Raw genomic sequence first — 19,555 nt, 5'->3', positions numbered from 1 at the left:
TAAGAAATCTAGTGGAACAATAATATATATATTTGTTTCAAGTTATACATAATGAATAAGCTTTTTCATTTTGTTCGTACTACTTTTATTTCATATTATATCATTTGAATTTCCAATTTCATTCTATGACTTCTTCTAATTATAACTTAACCTAAAAAACTCTTGAATATACCAAATTGTTAAAGATATTAAGAAAATTAATAATTCTGGATTAAATTATGGCGCTTCTAAGAAAATGTGAGCCTCTGAAATGGGTATAGATTATTCATGACATTCCTATTTTTTAAAATGACTTGATTTCAGCGCTACTCGAAGTTATGACTCCGTTCGTTCAACCTAAAAGGTTCAGAGGAAAAATAAACATTCAAAGACCTAAGCCCCCACACTTTGTTAAATCAAAATATCTGGAGATTTGTAAACCATTCTATGCATCGCAGAAAAAGGGAAAAACCATGACCGAGTTGTGTGGTTTCAATATGAATCGTAAAGATGAAGTTATTGAAAATCCATTTCAGAGAATTATTGCGAACGAAGTTTTGACTTATTTTCAAACATCTAAACTTGTAGCTTTTTATCACGTTAATCATATAACTGGTATAGATCAATTTAAAGCTATGGTAATGTTTCATAAAGAAGGAATGAGGATGAAGTTTATTGGAAAAAAAACTTTAGAAATGGCAATTAAAGAAACACCTTATGAGGCTGTTTTGGACTTTTTCATATCACGAAATATGATTGTATTTAGTTCAGAGCCAAAAATTAAAGAATTAATCAAAATAAACAGAAAGTTCCCCCAATTTGTTTTATTAGGTAAAGTTATTGAATGAACTTTAATTTTATTATAGCTAATTTTGTTGTTTTTACAGCTGGAATTTATGAGAATAAATTGTTGAACTTGGATGATTTGGTTAAATATAGTAAAATACCAAATTTGGAAACTGCACAATCCATGTTTGTTCATACTTTGAATGCATCTGCTAATAGGCTACATAGACAACTAAATTCACGTCAAACCAGCTTATTAGCTTTACTAGAGGATAGAAAAAAACAATTGGATGGTGATAATTAATAAATATTGACATATTATATCATTTTTTCTTTTTATTCTTCTTATCCTTTTCCTTTTCTCCTGTTGATCTTTTTGGAAGTGGAGGTGGAGTCTCTAAGAATGTGTTCAAATAGAAGCCAAAATTTGGAAGACACATTGTTCTTATAAGGGGCAAGTTTCTAAGATAAATCTTGCAAAAAAATTTCATAATATTTTCACTTTCATCCATTGAAAATATTTTGATACTATCAGGTGGACTCTGAAAGGTATATTATGTTTGTAATATCAGTAATACATGTTGATATTTGTTACCGCAACAGAGTGACAAATCATTATTTCCTTGAAATATAAATACAATTTTTCTGCAGCAATATTGAAGGAGCTTGTGAATGTCATATGGGTCAAATAGAATTGAGATAGCAAAGCACCGGATTGTTTCAAGTTGAAGTCGTGTTTTCTTGCAAATTTCACTATAGTGTACATGAGTTCTATGAAAAGTGTCTTTGCTGGTTCCTTGCACGACTTTGGGATGCGTTTTTCTGAAAAATATCTTTAAAAAAAGAAGTAATATGCTTTGAATAATATACCTATAAATGTTCTTATTTCTTTCTTTCTCTTGATATCATTAAGCTGCTTCAGATCTGTGTCATTCAAATATTCATATACACAAATTCGCGGCCAAATGACTTTACAGCGAGGTTCTTTCAATATAATCCTTTCGCATGTATCCGCATTTTCTTTAATTTCCGAATCTCCCTTGTCTTCAGTAATATCAAAACGGAACGCCAGATAATTTTCTACATTAGTTTCGCCTCTGCTGAAATTGCCTTTCAAAATATCAAAAACCTGTTTGTTTTTCATAATTTCAGGATGAATTTTTCAAATGTTTTCAATTAAATTTCCTGTCATACAGTCGGAAATTCATGTAGTCATTTTGTTCTGTTTTTTTGAATTCCCGCCGTCTATAAAAATTTTTCAGTGGTGTGGGAGACTTGCGCAATCGTACAGAATAAATTCTTGACCTTTTCCTTTTGAGATTGGCATGGCGGACATAGTGGATGAAATTATGATGGATTGCGACGATAACGTAGAAATTATTTCTGCAGCTCCTGAAGAGTAAGTTCAATCATATTTTTCAAAGAATCTTATTATAATTTTAAAGTATTATGTGTCTCAAACATTTACATTCAAATAGTGAATGTTATGATCCCGGAATCAATTGAAGAACATGGTATGTGTCAGATGATTTCATTCCTGCATGCTTTGTTCTGGAATAGATCAACACGATAATTCTGTTTTTGTTTGTATCTATTTCGAGTGTTCTACTTTCAAAAATTTAGTTAGTTTCATGATAGTTTAAAATTTATGAAATCATTATCGATGTTCCAATTTATTTTTGTTCTACAGTTGGAGGTAATCAACATAACGGAAATGAATTAATCATAACATTCGATCAAAAGATGACAATGATCTTGGGTAGTATCTCTCAGCGATTACTTGTGGTTATTACTTTGTGACACTAAAATTCTGACCTTATTTGATTTGATCTTATTATCCTTCTTTCAAAATGAAGGTTTAATGTCAATTGAATCGAAAATTTAACTATTCTTCATCCAACATGTTATTATCGTATTTTGGACAATGAAAATCAACAGAAGAATCTGCTCTAATAGTAACTCAATGTTACATATGTGAGTGATAATCTCAGTCCATGAATTGAAGTTTGTATATATTGAAACAACATTTTGTTTTCTTTAGGCTTGCAGAAACCAAAAAGGAACATGGAAATGAACTATACAAGACCAAACAATATCATTTGGCCCTTTCATTCTACTCGGAAGCCATCAAATTATGTCCAGAAACACCATCCTACTATGGTAACAGGGCAGCATGCCTTATGATGTTGAACAGATTCCAGGATGCTTTAGAAGACGCCAGAAGATCAGTCCAACTTGACAACAAATTCATCAAAGGCTATGTCAGGATTGCAAAATGTGCAATAGCACTTGGAGATCTGGTCACTGCAGAAGGTACATTGAGAGTAATGGAAACATTGAATCAAGCAGGAGCAGTGGCAGCTGAAAAGAAGTCTTTACTAAAATTGCAACAGTTCGAATTGGAAGCTCAGAGAGCCTATGAGAAAAAAGATTTTCGGAAGGTTGTTTACTGCATGGATCGGTGTTTGGACGAATCTCCAACTTGTCCCCGTTATAAACTGATAAAAGCTGAATGCTTAGCTTTCCTGGGTAGGTATGTTGAGTCTCAAGAAATCGCAAATAGCATCCTTCACCTAGATAAAGGAAATGCTGAAGCTATTTATGTCAGAGGAATTTGCTTATTCTATGAAGATAACATAGATAGTGCTGTGAATTATTTCCAGCAAGTGCTCAGATTGGCACCCGATCATGCTAAAGCCATGGAACTTTACAAGAGAGCCAAACAACTGAAGAAGAAGAAAGAGGAAGGAAATGAAGCTTACAACGCCGGAAAATATGCTGATGCCCTTAACCTATTTTCAGAAGCTTTAAAAATTGACCCCCTGAATAAGATGACTAATGCCAAATTACATTTCAATAGAGCTACAGCTTTATCTAAATTGAATAAGTATGAAGAGGCTGTAGTAGATTGCACAGCAGCCATTAGTTTGAATCCAAATTATATGAAAGCTTTACTGAGAAGGGCCAAGTGCTACATGGATCTGGAGAATTATGAAGAGGCTGTTAAAGATTACGAGAAGATAAACAAAATTGACAAAAGTCGGGAGAATAGGAGGTTGCTTCAAGACGCCAAATTGGCTCTGAAAAAATCTAAGCGTAAGGTGAGTAATCAACTCCTTGATTTAAGTTGAAATTCTATGATTGATCTGAGTCAAACAAATATCTAATAAGTAGATATCGAATAGATTAATGAACATAGATGAAGCAATTTTTATGCGTCTTCCAACATGCTAAGACAACGTTGTCGGATTCTGTTAAATTTTCAAATTCAAAATTTTACTAATTATTAAAAACATATATTAAGGTTATGGTGCGTATATCGCCGAGAATTTCAGAGTGGTTACTAATGGTTTTCAATGTTTCAGGTAACCTGCTTCCTATTTACGGACCGCTTGACACTTGTCATTGGTCAACCAAATTTTTCTTTGTCGTAATTTTGGAGGTTATAAATAGTTGATCTCTTTTAATTTGTAAACAACTAAACGTTGTTAATGGCTCTGAAAGGTATTTGTTTCATGATTAAAATAATGAAGTTTTTGAGTGTTAGATCTCATGGAAAATGTTTCTAAACATTAATCTGAAAATTAAAATGACAACTGCCAAACCGAGTGGGCGTAGTTACCGAACCTAACCAGAATAAAAGTACGGTAGTTTTAGTGACAGATAACTCATCGAAGTTTGAGGCAATAGTCTCAGTTTTTGGGGAATTTGACATGAACGGACCACCAACTTAATAACCATAGTAACTAAGGTGATATACGGACCATACCCTATATTAAATAAAAGATATTTAATTGAGTGATTCCCGATTAAATATGAAAATTTGAATTTTTGGAATTTGATATTTTCCCAAATTTTCAAATTTATAGAAAGAAATGTCTGTATCTACCTGTTGCTAAATGTTATTATTCCAATCCTTCTGTCATTAGTTGTTTCGCATGATTTGAAAGATTTCCGATATGTTTAAGTAATTACTTCAGTATTATTTGAGTTCATATGAAACTTTGATTTTGAGAAACCTGCGAATTGAGTGAAATCTTATCACTGATATGTTTTTATTTCCGCGCCCTTTATCTCAAATTTGATAGTTCATGTTGGGGACAAAATTCTCTTACTGAAAATGATGTATTTCTCTATCTATCATTATTAGGATGCAGAAGGCATGATGCTTACACCTTGTAACCAGAGGCCCAATCAAACAACCAACAGATGTTTTGATTTTTTTTTTTTTGGTCGAACATATTGAACCAATCGATCATTGACCTATTTCAGATCACTTGATTTGGCTTTGAAATTCAAACATCTTTATTCTCTCCCTTGCGGTCATGAGGCCCAATCCTTCTCTCTTTAATGTTGTAGTCAATGCTATGCTATGCACTACACTACCAATCAAGGGCGGATCATTGCTGTAAACTGAAATAGAACACAAAAGATTTGTTTGTGGCTACAAAAAAAAAGTTCTGTGATATTCCTAATTGTTCATTGTAAAATGGATTTTTATCTTGTTATAGGACTACTACAAAATTCTTGGAGTGGATAAAAATGCAACAGAAGACGAAATAAAGAAGGCATATAGAAAAAGGGCTCTCATTCATCATCCGGATCGTCACGCAAATGCTTCTGATGGGGAGAAAAAAGAACAAGAAAAGAAATTCAAGGAAGTTGGAGAAGCTTATGGCATTCTCTCGGATCCAAAGAAGAAATGTCGGTATGATTCTGGTCAAGATATGGAAGATTTTGGCTGTGGAATGTCAGGTAAGAAAAAGAAACTTTATGAATAACTTTATTCTGAAATTGAACATTATTATTTTCCTTATTGCTTTCAAATGCTGTTACGACATATATCTATTTTTTTTTTTCAGATATTGATCCTAGTCAAGTGTTCCAGTCCTTCTTCAGTTCTCCGCATGGTTCCCAGTACTCCTTCGGAGGTGACTTCCCAGGAGGTTTCAGTTTCCAATTTGGCTGATTTATTTCTCATCTTCAAAATGTTCAGAACATCAATTTCCATTTGTAAAATAATCTTTGTCTGTTACCACATTCCTAATTTTTCATCTAGCTTTTTACTTATGAGAAATTCACAACTTGTTAGTATTTATTGCTAGTAACAATGTTCTGAAATATCTTGTTTCATCATGGTTGTTTTACTGAAGAATATAACCACATTAATATTACTATTAATGAGTTATGGTATAGTATCAATCTTTAGCTCTCGATCCCCTAGAGCTTAGAAATTTTGTGATAATTTAGTAAAATATAAAGTTAGTCTTTATGAAAAATTGTTTCATTTGTGACATGGTTTATTATTTGAAATAATAAATTATTGGAAATGTTTGAAAAAAGATTTTAACCAACCCCTCATCATATCATCCCATATATACTTTATGGGATATAAGTCTGCTGAAGAACATGGTTGTGTTGTGACAAAACTTTAACGTCAGCTTCTTGTAGAAAGTTTTTATGATGAAAAACCACTATTGGTTTGTAGAATATCAACTGTATTGGTCCAGTAGTTAGGACCTCTACTTCTAAACCTCTGAATTCAACTAACAGTATCTGAATTTATCTACACCTATTTAGTATTTATCTATTTGAATCAACACTATGATCTTTTCTTTTATTTTCAACTATTGTAAGATCAAACTCAATTACTCCATAACATAAGAGTGTAAGCATATATGAAGGAACTGTGTAATGAATATAATTATTGATTTGTAAAGGCGGCTGTGCCTTTACAAACCGAAATTTTCTGGTTAAAGGAACCGTGCAACCATTCAGTGTCGTATGAAGAGGCATTGAGACAGAAAAAATACCGGCACACAACTGGTTCTGCTTTCCATTTCCATGCATATCCGGAGCAGTTGCTAGCTGCCAGAAGTCAATTATGCAGAATGCAAAAAATTCATATTGTATAATCAGAGAGATGAAAAAAATTGAGGGCATCATCTTTTTGAAAAGTTTTAATGAGTTTTATCTATCTGGTTGATTTGAATGAATCTTTATTCAATAGAAGATAATGCTCTATCAAAATTGTAAAATAAAAACTAATTCAAAAAAAAAAAGCTGCAATTCTTTCCGGAAATTACTTATGACGATAAGGTGTTTGAGATTGAAGATTTTTCGTAATATCAAATTTTGAAGCTGATGTGATCAAAAACTCTTTGTAAAAGTACCAAATATACCATACTCTTTTTAGGCGGATGCGCTTAAATATTGTGCGTCCTCCATTTTCTTAGGTTTCGACTATATGACGACATCTAGAAGAAGTAGCTCAAAATGAACAATGGCAGTAACAAGTAGAATCCTGTAACGTTTCAAGCAGAATTCTGTAAAGTTACAAGTAGAATCCTGTAACCTTACAAGTAGAATCCTGTAACGTTAAAAGTAGAATCCTGTAACGTTTCAAATAGAATCCTGTAACGTTAAAAGTAGAATCCTGTAACGTTAAAAGTAGAAGAATCCTGTAACGTTACAGTGATTGGGTGTGCCAACAATAAGTTCAGCTCATTGTACATAGATGGCTTCAGGCAAATTATCTACTGATTTGAATTTATGAAATTAGGAAAATTGCCTAAAAATTAATTTTTTTACTCTTTTTTTGCGTCACGGAATTTGGAACACCTCAAATTCGGATATAGCACCCCCATATACATGTATAATTGAAGAAATCAAAATTAACTCAAAACAAATCAACAACTCAAACAAATGGACTATTGGTCAAATTGAACGAGCTGCGCTTCCAACTGCTTTACCATTTTGCTTATTTTTTAGATCTGGCCCATCAGTGATTACTGACTTTTTTCAGACCTCTCCAAATAATTATAGTAGATACTCGTTGGTATTGAAAAGTTAGAGTAGCGTTGTAGTAAATGTATCACTCTTCAAGGTGACTATGTTGATGATTTTTTAAGAAAAATATGTGTTTACAGGTTAGGCCTAGGACTTCTTGAGTGTTGTATAGAAAGAAGTACCTACGATAAGATGATTTTATTTCTGTCAAAATAATGTGAAAATATCACAAAGTACATATAATGTTTGATGCTCATATCGGTCAATAAATTTCACTCTTCGTTTTGCGTAGTCTTTTTCTTGGAACGGCTACAATCCGGTTTATACTTCAAAAACTGTTGAGCTTTCTCTTCTTCGGCTTGTTGGACGTAAGTAAAAGCTTTGGTGGCACCCTTCAATTTGACTCCTTCTCTAGCGGTAGACTCTTGAGCAGGCACATCCTCAAACCTATCAGAAGATAAGATTCAAATGTATAAAAAAATTCATCGTTGCTCAGATATATAATTTATTAAATTCTCACTGTTTCATCCTCATAATTGGAAGTATCTTCTTCTTTTCTGTATGTCTCGTGTACCGTTGGACATAACGACGTTTAACAAAAGAATCGGACTTTTTATCTTGTTTGGTGTAGGTGTCTTTCTGATATTGGTCTCTTTCAGCAAACCACATCCTCCGATATTCATAGTTAAGTAAACAACCCAAGTTGGGACGACCATGCTTGAAACAAGGGATAGGTATCAAAATGAGTAGATAAAAATCCCCAAAACATTGATGTAATATGATTTGAGGGTTTTCTTCCACATAAGCCAACATCTACCAAGTGTACTAATTGATAACTTACATCATAAGAAGGCGTGAAGCCTATTTCACCTCGTTCTGTGAAGACTGACGACTTGATATAATCTGGTCTTCTGTTCTGCTGTGTTCGAGTCCATTTTATTAGAGGCTTTTTGGTTTTTTTCAAAGCCGCTGTCATCGTGAAGAAAATATAATTGACAGATGATCGATTTCAAGTCTTGTCTTGATGAATTTCAAATTTGACAAAAATGCATAGAACTTTTGTTGAGGAATCTCATACTCTTATGAATTTGGGACGAAATTGAGGAGTAAGCAGCAAAATATCGCTTTGCTGAGGAAGAATGAAGAGATTTTCAATGTTCTCCTTGAAATTTCATTAATGAAGTTCCTGTTCAACAGGTTCATAAGCTTTCTACTCTCACCAGGAATTCATGTGTCAGTACCTACTTGGATTATCAAGAAGTCTTAAAGTGCAAGAACTCAATTTTCTTTGGTTATCGTGTTCATGACAAGCCATTTATTTAAAAAAAATCAAATTGAAATGAACACGCCCAATTTCATTACAAATTCAAGTGCAGAATGCGCTACTTCCATGATTTGGTGCTGATATTAAAATTGCATCTATTGAATCTACATGCAAAATTTCATTCAAACAATCTCTGAATCATCCAGTAACAAAAAGCAGTAAATTAAAGAAAAATAATGAAATGAAGGTAGAACTTTTTGGGAAACATATATTTTTCACAATAAATACATATATAACATCACAAATAATTTTCACAATATACATTTTTAACAATTATAAAACGTCAAAGAGTTTTTGATAAAGTGGCAGGATATCTGGGACAAATCAAATATTTAAAAATTGTCAGTTTTACGATTCTCACAATGTTACCTGATTTGAATAGATTAAGACTTAGAATTGAATACCATTTTTGACAAAGAACGATATAGGAAGGCACTCAGAACATTGTACCCTGCAAGATCCTTTATTCTTCAGCATTCAACGATAATTCGAAATTTCATGTTAGAATATCAACGGCATAACCGAAATATTTTGTGATGATGTTTGATCGATGAATTCAAGTGTTATATTCACAACAATTATTGAAATAACTGATTTTTATCGACGTATCCGTATTGTTCTAGTCTTTGGGGTCATAAATTATCAACGAATTAATGAAATAATTCCTCGGACCAAGTCCTTAATATAAGGAAAAATAATCAAAAATCAGTCTATGAACATGTATTGAGATTTTCCGATTTTTTTTGAATTCCATCATCCTGGTAAAGTCTCTAGATAATGAACCACCTCCATTTCTCTTTGTAGAAGATAACCTTCAGTGTCCAATGCGTCTTCTTGCAGAAGCTTGGGGAATGGTGGCGGCCTTGGTAAGGTCTTGCAGGATTTTTCTTTGAAATCTGATTCTTCGGCTGAAAAATTGATATCATCAGTTCTAGAATTTTTGAATACAGTCATTCAGCCTTCTATGATCAACTCACCTTTGCATCCTCCTCTAACCTCGTTCTCAATGTGCAGTTGCGTGTTCAGACACTCCTGATAGGCAACCTCCAGCTTGTCGCAGATGTTGACGAACCTTATCCTGTCCCTCGGTTCCGTCTTCCAACAGTTCTTCATCAGGTCGCACACTATCGAAGGGCAGTCTGTGGGAGGTATCAGCATGATGCCGTCCAGGATGAATTTGACCACTTCTTCGTTGGTGTGGCCGAAGTAGGGCTGCTTGGCGAAGCTGTAGATCTCCCACAGGACCACCCCGTAGGACCAGATGTCCGATTCTAGGGTGAACCGGCCGTAGACTACGCTTTCTGGTGACATCCACCTCACTGGGAGCAGCCTGGAGCCGCCAATCTTTAAAAGAAATACCATAGATTAGTAATTTTCGAATAACAAAGATATTATGTATGTCCAATTGGGGTAATTTTTCAAATAATATGTTAGATTCTATATTATACACTCAAAGTCAACTTGTTACAACACAGCTGACTTTCTGGACGACGCCTACAAACTTTATTTTATTTACTTTAATCGACGCCGACGGTTAGAAAAAGATGAAGAATGTACGACCATACGTAGAAAGCACTTGACAAAGCTCAATTGAATTATTATATCGATGTATATATCCACAACTAGGTAGAACTTATGAATGAATTTTATTGAGTTAGGATTTCTCTATAGAATTTGGTACAAGAATGATGAACCCATTCACAAAGGAGAACAAGCAAGTCAGAGTTTTCTGAGGAATTTGGAATCACATAGCCAAAGAATGACGTAATACTATAAATCATCTGGCTAGAAAAGCAACAGAGTGACATGATAAACAAGTCAATGAATTCCCGAAAATGGCATCAAGGATAAGACCTAAATCCTTCTATGGGCTCGGAAAAGGAACCTCTGGCAGCCATGAGCTAATATTCTAGTCATTGTAGCTAGCCAGTCTAAGAACCATAAGTCATCAAGTTGAAATCCGGACGAAGAAATAACCTAGGATGTTATTAGATTAACAAACATCATACACACTTGTACTTAAGATGCTGGATAACTGACAGTCTAGACCTAGACATAGAAATAAGATCAAGAATAAAGTATACTACATCAGAATTTGAGCTAATGAAGAGACTTCTGAGTAATGCATCGTTAGACATGAAACTATGTGTTATGGAATGGTTAAAGGCTTTATATACTCTGTTCTTTTATATGAGATGGATGCCTGGACCATGAAGTTGGCAACTCTGAGGCGAATCGAAGCATTTGAAATATGGGTCTTTCGTAGAATGTTCAAAATTTCTTGAATAGATGAATTGTCGAATGAGAGAGTGCTAGACGGTGTTAGTGCAGATATAGAGCTATTAACATCTATCAAAAAGTGAAAAATGCCTACTTTCGACACGTGTTGAGGGGTGATCAGTATCAATTGCTCTAGTTGATCATAAAGGGCAAAATGAAGGCAAAACGAGGAGCAGGAAGGAGAAAACAATATTGACTGAAGAATATGAGAGATTGGACAGAGATGAATGTCCAAACGTTGGTTCACACCGCCCAAAGGAGGGACGAATTTGCCAAGGTCACCAATCTCCACTAAAGAAGAGGCCCTGAAAGAAGAAGAAGAATACCCATCTGGTAAAAAGGTAAAAATAGTCCAGGAATTGAACACCTGCAATCCACGAGAGAGCACCACAAAAATTGTTTGAGAACACCCCGCCAAAGGCGTATTTATGTTGTAAAACAGTTATTTTTTTTTACATTAATCTAAAATTATTCAAAATTACTCACCTTATAATAGTCACAAGTATACACATCTCTGCTCATTCCAAAATCGGCTATTTTAACGACAGGTCCTTGAGACACCAAGCAATTCCTGCAGGCCAAATCCCTATGGACGAACCTTTGGTTGGCAAGATAGCTCATGCCCTTCGCTATCTGCAGAGCTATGTCCAGCAGATCGGCGTCGGAGAGGACAGGGATCTCCTCGGCTTCAGGGTCGTAGAAGGTCTTTTTCTGAGACCGCAGTAGCTCCGCCAGGTCACCGTGCGTCATGAACTCGAACACCATCATCGGGTTCAGATTTCCTTCTGAAAAAAAAAATTATCGTTCCATAATTTCTTTAGGTGACATATGGCAGATGGCTTTGACGCTATTTTAATTTTGATGGTTATGTTACTTCTAGAGATTCTCGGTTTGACTTATTCAAGCTACTTGACTTGGCTTAACTTGAAACCAAATCAAGTATTTATTTATCAAGTACTTGAAAAATTAAGTATATTCTCAATATAATCAAGCTACTTGATTTTGATCAGTTTTATTGTGTAGTGTGCACATCAATAAAAACAATTATATAATGAGAAGAGCCTTGAAAAGAATACTTTTATTTTTGAAACTTGTATAAAACAACCAAAAACATTATCTATTTTGAAATGAAAGCACAAATAAAATCACTATAAAACATAAACAAATATAAAATATTAAAGAAAAATAGTCTATTGCGGGTTTTTGTAACCGTCAGAGCAGCTCTTGAAAATTGCTTTTCAACAGGAGATGAAGATGCTGGCCATTTTACTCAAGTTTGGAAAAACCTTTTCGTGCCTCTTGCACCATTCTAAAATATCTTAGCACGTGGTTTAGTGAGGAATTCATCTATTTCATAACGCTAAGCCATTTCATCTGCTCGATTTACAGGAGATGTCTTGAATAAACTAGGGAAATCGATGTCAAACTCGCTGTATTCATCCTTTGAAGATGACTATTTTTTCTAAGTGCGTACGATTTACCAGAAATAAATGCAGCATAATATAAAGCAGCTTAATATCAAGTCAAGCAATGAATATCTCAAATCAAGTCAACCGCCTTATTCACGGAACCCCTAGTCAATATTTTTTCATCGACAAACTCAACAGCGGTATTTGAGATCCGAACCTTAACTGAAAATTTCAAGTCTCTAGGTCCTTCTGTTCAAAAGTTATCGTGTATACGGACGGACATAATCAGTGAATGGAACCTTATTGTTTGAGACCATTCCTAGCTGAAAATTAAGAAACTATAGACATTTCGACAAAATTACAGAGTGATATGTTCGTAGAACGTGCCCTTATTTCATCCTGAAAAACAAAAAATGCCAACGAAATGTTGATACTGAATTTCCAAGCACCCTGTACAGCATAACCTACGGAAGGATAGCTCTTCGCTATCGGTTCCATATAAATACATAATATATTTATTTCATTACAAAACGCCACTATCGGAAGAAAATGAAAGTAGAAACATCAGTATTTCTAGACGTTTAGTCTAATCTTTTACAATGTTTTATCTATTGTAAGTACTCCTTCCGAACCCGCTAACATAAATTCACAATTTACTTCAACTTCCAGCGATATTTATCTACTCGAAACTCCCTTTCAAGTTATTCCCCACAGGTGGTTTCTAAAAGATACAAATCTCACCTCTTGGTACGACACCCAGCAGTGAAAGGATGTTGGGATGACGGAAGGCGCTCATAATTTCCACCTCTCGTAGAAAATCATCTTCAGCCTCTTTGGAAGCGTTCTCCTTGAGCACTTTGATAGCGACCACCTCGACCCTGCTTCCTCCGTCTAGGATATAATGACCTGGAAAAATACTAAAATTAAACACTTATCTCAAATCTTAAGAAATACGGTTTAAATAAATAGAATGCTATGGATTCGAACCTGAGTCATCCGGTTTATAGCTTAAAACGTTACCACTACACTTAAAAAAATAAATGAGTGAAATTGTCACAAATGAAGAGAAAAAAAATGTTCCAGAAAGAGTCTTTACATTCGCGAACCATCTGTTTAAAGCAATTTTGAAACCATTCAAGACTCACTATGGCTGACGGTAGTCGATTCTACGTATTCAAAACTCTGTTGGGGAAGAAGTGCTCTCTGCCTCTTCTGCGATTAGTAAACGAATTGATACACATTGTAGAAATCCTCTCTTCATAGGTTGGTCTTCTCATGTCCTATGGAATTCTAGAGGCTCTTCACTGGATGAATTATAGATAATTAAACGTATGTGGTGTAAAGAAACCTGCAGGTGTGAAGATCGAATCGTCCAAATGTCTTCTGAAGAAGAAATAGCACTTTGCTTTGTTGGCAATAGCTGCAAAGTGTTGTGACCAAAATAAATTCGCTTTTATGATGACCCCAACGCAAAATTGAATCGAGATCATCCTGTAGATCCCACTAAGGGGTTCAGGTAAACTTTAGAATCGTCAGCGATAAAGAACATGCTGATTTCACTGGACAGAGAAATGGAAGAGTACCCAAACGGACCCCTGAGTAACCCCGCCTGACACACTTCTAGTGGATGACACAGAGTAGCCAACACGAACTCGGAAGAAACTGTTGGATAAAAGTCTCTCAGCCAGAGGAGCACATCACCACGAATTCAAAAAGGGTCTACTATGAGGAGGAGAAGTTAGTGATAAACCTGATTGCAAGCCTTCCAAAAGTCAATAGTGTAAATTGCGCGCAAATGATGTTTTTGCAAATTTGGCTACGATTGGAATAAGACTTATGGGTCAGTAGTTATAATAAGGGATTCATAATACAATTTTCAATGTGTTTGTTGTTCTTTCATGGATTTGATTCATTTGATGAAGTGTTAATGATAATTTCCAATAATACACGTCATTTTTATTCGTGAATTAGTGAATTTGCCTCGTTAAAGTTGATACGTATATAGAAGAAATAAAAAACGATAAACACATCGAAAATAAATGAGAAATTACTAAAGATAGGATTTAGCAAAAAATATTGTATTGAGTAATATCATAGTCATATATTTTCTTCTACTCAAATAAACAAGGTAACATTTCTGATGATTGAAAGACAACTTCAGTGAAAGAACAATGAAAATAATTGTACATTTACCTATTATCGGGTAAAATTGAATATTGTTGAATATTTAATCACCTAGTTGACTGTTGTTATTTCAAATGAATAAGATTCATTAAAAATTTGTTGAAAATATATAAAAATATCACATAAATGAACCAAAACATTCAAGACTAGGCTTGGCAGAAACCATTCAATATAAACAAACAAAACAACAACAGTTTGTTAGCAACAATTTGTATCTGAATATGTAAATATCTTATTTCAAATTATATGGCCACTAACATATTTGTTTCATTATTTTTAGTATCTAATAATCCTTGCAAAAAAAATTTCAAAGCTTTTGTAGTTCTGCAGAAGATGAAGATTTTTTTGTTTTAATATTGATATCAAATTTTTGTAGCAGAGTGTGAACTCAGGGTTATTCGTTGTTTTATTCAGTGATAACTCAATAAGATTCGAGATAACGGCTCAAATGAAAAATTTGTGTTTTCATCTTATTGACCCTGTATATCATAGGCTCCTAAAAACACCGAGTAGACATTCTAATTCATACCTACACATATCCCTATCAGAATAAACACGGTGCTTATCATCAAATTACACGAATAAAATGATAAATGCCATGTTCAGCATAATGTTCGCACGAAAAGAATGATATTATCAACATGGTAAGTGTTGTTTGAGATTGTGAATTACAAAAAGTTTCGATTTGTGTACTACGAAAAATGTTGGCGATTTTGAGGATTATTTAACAATGATAGGTAAGGAATAATTTGAATATTTATCACAGAGATATTGTCAATTATATGTATAACTTTCATAAAAATAAAAATATATTTCCGCTATATCTAACAGAACCAATGGACAATTTCTTATCAACTGATCTTGCTAATTTCAGATTCTTTCTTAATTTATATTCGGTGAAAATTTCAATACCTAAACTTGTTTTCAACAACCACTCAGGGATAATTATTCATAAGACATATTGTATGAATTTTTTGTTATTGTTTGTAACAATGACATTTCGATATTTCAACTAACGTTAATTTGTCCTATATTTCCTTCATTCAAAACTCAAGAAGGTGAAAATTAAAAGTAATAGAAAGTAAACCATGCTAAAAAAAAAAATTATCCTTAGCTACAGGTTGATCAATCCATCAAATCGATTACAGAATGTTCTTTTTTTCAGATTTCGAGGTATCGCACGCCACTGTTTTTTCTTCGAGGTACCGAAAATGTTATTTAAAATTTATTAGCGTTCGATGAAAATTCCAATAATTCAAATTACACAGTCACATCCCTACCACAACCTTGCTTAGGGTGTTACAAGAATGCATAGGGGCAGCGGAAATTGCTACCTACTGGGAATGAATTACAATGATCGCTGACAAATAAGAGTCTAGGAATATATACGCTGACGACCCTTCAGAATTATCAGTCGAGGTTTCCAGTTAACAAAGTAGAGTACAGAAAGAAAACGCCATGTCTATGACGAGAGAATTGTGCGTGCGTCTCAGCAAAATCACAATTCAATCAAAACGCGATTGTTCTAAAATAGCTCGCGATTTTCGGGACGTACCCTCGCCTAGGGAATTGCCGATAATAGGCACGCGATTGGCCATACTGGCAGCGGGTTCATCGAAATATCTGCACGAATATGTGGACAAGAGACATAGAGAACTTGGGCCGATATACCGTGAAAGGCTTGGTCCAGTAACAGGTGTGTTTGTCTCAGACCCAGACTCAATACGAAGTATATTCTCACAAGAAGGAAAATACCCCATTCACGTGATCCCAGAAGCATGGACGTTGTTCAATCAAAAGCACAACTACGACAGAGGACTCTTTTTCATGAACGGACAGGAATGGCTGGATACTAGAAGAATTATGAACAATCTGTTGCTCAAAGGGGATATGTCCTGGATGGAGGAAGCTGCAGATGCTGTGATCACAGGTTTCCTGGAGGATCTGGGGAAAAACGGGTCCTTGAGGACTTCTTTGGATTCGGAATTTTACCAGGTATTTCTCGAAGTGATCGTCAGTGTCCTTCTAGGTGCTGACACCTACAGGAAACACAGAGATGTCATTCAACAGCGAGTCAACCATTTGGCACAGTCTGTACAGTTGGTCTTTGAGACGACGATGAAGCTGGAACTGTTAAAGGTCAAATGGGCAGAGAAATTGGGACTGAAGAGGTGGAAACATTTTGAGTTATCCATGATGAACGCCCTGTCAGGCACCGCTCGGATGTTGGAAAGATTAACCGAAGAATGTGGTCACGGCAATGGTTTGATGGAGATGTTGAGAGCCAATAACCTTAGCGAAGATCGTATAAACGCCATAGTGACAGATTTGTTCTTGGCTGCAGCTGATACCACTGCATACACGATGCAGTGGATGGTATACATGGTGACCAAAAATCAGAATATACAGGTGAGAAAGCAACAAAAAGGGGTCAATTTCAATATGAATAATTTTAATTGTGGTGAATTAGTGATTACCTCGGTGATAACATGATTATTGTGGGGCATTCATTTGAGGAGACATCTTCTTTATTGTCATTAGTGAAAATTATGTGAATCACATATCTTCAATTATTATTATCACAACAATAGTTATATTTATTGTAGTTTCATAATTATTAATCTATGTAACCCTAATCCGATGTTACGCCTATGTGCGAATGAAATAACGATAGTCAATGTAGCATTTTGGTGATGTATTTCAGTAATTTGATTCAGCGTATTTATGCTTCGTTCTTTCCAAGGTTAAATAACTTCTGGTTATCTCAGGTCAAATGAATGAAAGTATTTTTTATGCAAAAATGACTTTTGGGGGAATTGATATTTAAAATCATTACAATCTAGTGAATATTGAGTTGTTTGTAGATAATTTGAAATTGAAACGAAATGAATACTTCTCTTTTTCATCTATTCTTAGCCAGTTTGATATGAACAGTTTGGCTAATATGATGTTCATAACGGAGAAAAAGCTCTTGAAATCTATTTTTAAATCCAGTCTTTCCTTTTTAGGATGAACTTAGAAGCCAGCTGGGTGATCCAGAGTCAAGATACCTGAAAAATACCCTGAAGGAAACCCTGAGGCTCTATCCTGTGGCACCTTTTATCACTAGGTTTCTAACACACGAATCCTGCATATCTGGTTACAGGATTCCAGCGAACACCCTGATAGTGATGTCTATATACAGCACTGGAAGGGACGAAAGGTACTTCGACAACCCTCTGGAGTTCCTGCCTGAACGCTGGAACAGGGAAAACAAGAGTAGGGTGACGAGACAGGCAAGTTTACCCTTCGCCATGGGCTCAAGGTCTTGTGTGGGGAAGAAACTTGCAGAATATGAGCTCCAGACAATGTTATCCCAGCTGGTGGAGAACTTTAAGATCGAGTTGCTCAACACCAAAGAGATTCGGATGGTAATGAAGATGATAGCTGCACCTTCCGAACCTATAAGACTCAATCTGAAGAAAATTTGATGATATATCCTGATTGAAATTTGTTTTTGTTGCTGTTATCTCATGAATTTTAATTCGTTAGACTTCAGTATGGTCGATATTGTTACCTTGTTGATGTACATATGTGAATTGTTTACGCAAAAGTTTGTTTTTATTTTATACTGAAATATATAACGTTACGAAGTGTCCAAATATGTTTATTAATACTCATCAGACAACATGATACTTCTAATTTTTTTTGAATATTCGATATTCGAATCATGATCTTCAGTTTCGAATTGTTAGACATTATGTTATTTCCTTGAGTAATAAGATCATTAAGAATCTAACGTATTAAATCAATTTAGCATTATTCACCGCAAGCATAACTAAAATAAAAAATGAATTTGATGGCCCCTGCTAGATAAATGTTAATGTGAAAAGTATGTTGAAATGAAATTGGTCGTCTGATTTCGAAAAAACAAAACGTATCATATTTAATTCAGCCAGATGTAATAGAATAAAACCTGAAGTGTCAAAAGTAAATGATGATAAACTTTGTATCACAGAAAATACAACATTTTTAGAGGTCTTTCTTGATCCTTTTTTTAAATTTCAGAAAGTATATTGATTAGCTTAGTCAGAAAGTGAACAAAGTAAGTTCTCTCATCAGAGTAACAAAAAATACCTGAACATGAAATCACATCAAAATATTATACCATGCAAATTTCGAAGCATTACTAAGATATGGAATAATTTTTTGGGACACCTCACAAAATTCAGAAAAAAATGTTCCTAATTCAGAAAAGAATATGTAGGGTAATCTTCAACATGAAATATAAGGAATCTTGTAGATATATATTCAGGCGGAACCAGATATTTACAGTATATGGTTTTTGATGTTTTTATCTGTTATAGTGTTTAAAACAAAGGGAAATTAATAGAAAATAATACTAATTATCAGCATAATTCAAGAACTTTGAATATTAATTATCCTATTCACAGACATTTAGTAAGAAACACCCAGCTTACAATTATATTATATTAGAGTTTTCAATTATTTACCTGATTACATTAAGATCATAGATAATTTCAGAAAATTTAATGCTAAGGTGGAACAGTAGTTGATAAAAATGGAACCATATATACTGATATATATGATATTTTTTCGGATATATATTGTGACTAATTTGAATTTCATTTAATATTTGTATTGCTGTGATGTAGTTTGTAGAACAAATCACAATTGATTTTCATTTCAAAAGACATCAATATTTCATTTCTTCAAAATTATCAGACATTTATCGTACGCCACTGACTGTCATCTCCACAGTATACCTTCGATAGCTAATAACACTGTATGAAGATCCTATCTT

The 19,555-nt window shown here is 34.3% G+C and overlaps 6 protein-coding genes across 8 annotated transcripts in view; 3 read left to right on the top strand and 3 right to left on the bottom strand.

The window, feature by feature from the left end:
• Window positions 1-84: 84 nt before the first annotated feature.
• On the top strand, window positions 85-1,086 carry LOC123678521 (39S ribosomal protein L10, mitochondrial). Its single transcript, XM_045615567.1, has 3 exons — window positions 85-237; window positions 304-810; window positions 867-1,086. Exons 1-3 carry the CDS (start codon window positions 219-221, stop codon window positions 1,067-1,069), a joined length of 729 nt encoding a protein of 242 aa, XP_045471523.1. The 5' UTR covers window positions 85-218; the 3' UTR covers window positions 1,070-1,086.
• On the bottom strand, window positions 1,003-2,050 carry LOC123678522. Its single transcript, XM_045615568.1, has 3 exons — window positions 1,636-2,050; window positions 1,361-1,587; window positions 1,003-1,307 (listed from the first exon to the last, which is right to left on the bottom strand). Exons 1-3 carry the CDS (start codon window positions 1,907-1,909, stop codon window positions 1,089-1,091), a joined length of 720 nt encoding a protein of 239 aa, XP_045471524.1. The 5' UTR covers window positions 1,910-2,050; the 3' UTR covers window positions 1,003-1,088.
• On the top strand, window positions 2,008-6,044 carry LOC123678518 (dnaJ homolog subfamily C member 7). Of its 2 annotated transcripts, none has more exons than XM_045615563.1 (4): window positions 2,008-2,164; window positions 2,807-3,866; window positions 5,277-5,520; window positions 5,628-6,044. In XM_045615563.1, the coding sequence occupies exons 1-4, from the start codon at window positions 2,091-2,093 to the stop codon at window positions 5,732-5,734; spliced, it is 1,485 nt and encodes a 494-aa protein (XP_045471519.1). In that variant the 5' UTR covers window positions 2,008-2,090; the 3' UTR covers window positions 5,735-6,044. The 2 variants fall into 2 exon arrangements, with proteins under 2 accessions (XP_045471519.1, XP_045471520.1); XM_045615564.1 differs by lacking the exon at window positions 2,008-2,164 and adding an exon at window positions 2,588-2,739.
• A 1,693-nt stretch (window positions 6,045-7,737) lies between these two features.
• On the bottom strand, window positions 7,738-8,568 carry LOC123677786. Its single transcript, XM_045614489.1, has 3 exons — window positions 8,396-8,568; window positions 8,075-8,271; window positions 7,738-8,001 (listed from the first exon to the last, which is right to left on the bottom strand). Exons 1-3 carry the CDS (start codon window positions 8,528-8,530, stop codon window positions 7,827-7,829), a joined length of 507 nt encoding a protein of 168 aa, XP_045470445.1. The 5' UTR covers window positions 8,531-8,568; the 3' UTR covers window positions 7,738-7,826.
• Window positions 8,569-9,066: 498 nt separating this feature from the next.
• Window positions 9,067-19,555, bottom strand: part of LOC123677783 (tyrosine-protein kinase transmembrane receptor Ror-like) — a 92,814-nt gene continuing 82,325 nt past the window's right edge. For both annotated transcript variants that reach the window (XM_045614487.1, XM_045614486.1), the window contains exons 6-9: window positions 13,309-13,473; window positions 11,645-11,943; window positions 9,856-10,222; window positions 9,067-9,786 (exon numbers count right to left, since the gene is read on the bottom strand). In XM_045614487.1, the coding sequence (XP_045470443.1) occupies window positions 9,632-9,786; window positions 9,856-10,222; window positions 11,645-11,943; window positions 13,309-13,473 (986 nt within the window). In that variant the 3' untranslated portion in view covers window positions 9,067-9,631. The remainder of the gene's footprint in view (window positions 9,787-9,855; window positions 10,223-11,644; window positions 11,944-13,308; window positions 13,474-19,555) is intronic.
• LOC123677785 (cytochrome P450 315a1, mitochondrial-like) lies at window positions 15,232-18,385 on the top strand. The gene is made up of 3 exons (XM_045614488.1): window positions 15,232-15,488; window positions 15,917-17,160; window positions 17,760-18,385. The coding sequence occupies exons 2-3, from the start codon at window positions 16,210-16,212 to the stop codon at window positions 18,219-18,221; spliced, it is 1,413 nt and encodes a 470-aa protein (XP_045470444.1). The 5' UTR covers window positions 15,232-15,488; window positions 15,917-16,209; the 3' UTR covers window positions 18,222-18,385.

The sequence above is a fragment of the Harmonia axyridis genome, chromosome 4 (assembly GCF_914767665.1).
Source record: "Harmonia axyridis chromosome 4, icHarAxyr1.1, whole genome shotgun sequence".
In the NCBI taxonomy this organism is placed as follows: Eukaryota; Metazoa; Arthropoda; class Insecta; order Coleoptera; family Coccinellidae; genus Harmonia; species Harmonia axyridis.
Note: the sequence above shows the minus strand (reverse complement) of the source record. Positions and strands in the feature narration are given on the sequence as shown.

Bases quoted from the DNA above. Each gene is read 5' to 3' on its own strand.
- LOC123678521 (XM_045615567.1), top strand. The intron at 811-866 runs GTAAAGTTATTG...TTGTTTTTACAG, and splicing joins CCCCCAATTTGTTTTATTAG to CTGGAATTTATGAGAATAAA.
- LOC123678522 (XM_045615568.1), bottom strand. From the start codon at position 1,909: ATGAAAAACAAACAGGTTTTTGATATTTTGAAAGGCAATTTCAGCAGA. The intron at 1,588-1,635 runs GTATATTATTCA...GATATTTTTCAG, and splicing joins AGAAATAAGAACATTTATAG to AAAAACGCATCCCAAAGTCG. The intron at 1,308-1,360 runs GTAACAAATATC...TATACCTTTCAG, and splicing joins TGATTTGTCACTCTGTTGCG to AGTCCACCTGATAGTATCAA.
- LOC123678518 (XM_045615563.1), top strand. From the start codon at position 2,091: ATGGCGGACATAGTGGATGAAATTATGATGGATTGCGACGATAACGTA. The intron at 2,165-2,806 runs GTAAGTTCAATC...TGTTTTCTTTAG, and splicing joins ATTTCTGCAGCTCCTGAAGA to GCTTGCAGAAACCAAAAAGG. The intron at 3,867-5,276 runs GTGAGTAATCAA...ATCTTGTTATAG, and splicing joins TGAAAAAATCTAAGCGTAAG to GACTACTACAAAATTCTTGG.
- LOC123677786 (XM_045614489.1), bottom strand. From the start codon at position 8,530: ATGACAGCGGCTTTGAAAAAAACCAAAAAGCCTCTAATAAAATGGACT. The intron at 8,272-8,395 runs GTAAGTTATCAA...CCTTGTTTCAAG, and splicing joins GCTTCACGCCTTCTTATGAT to CATGGTCGTCCCAACTTGGG. The intron at 8,002-8,074 runs GTGAGAATTTAA...ATCTTCTGATAG, and splicing joins CCAATTATGAGGATGAAACA to GTTTGAGGATGTGCCTGCTC.
- LOC123677785 (XM_045614488.1), top strand. From the start codon at position 16,210: ATGTCTATGACGAGAGAATTGTGCGTGCGTCTCAGCAAAATCACAATT. The intron at 17,161-17,759 runs GTGAGAAAGCAA...TTTCCTTTTTAG, and splicing joins CCAAAAATCAGAATATACAG to GATGAACTTAGAAGCCAGCT.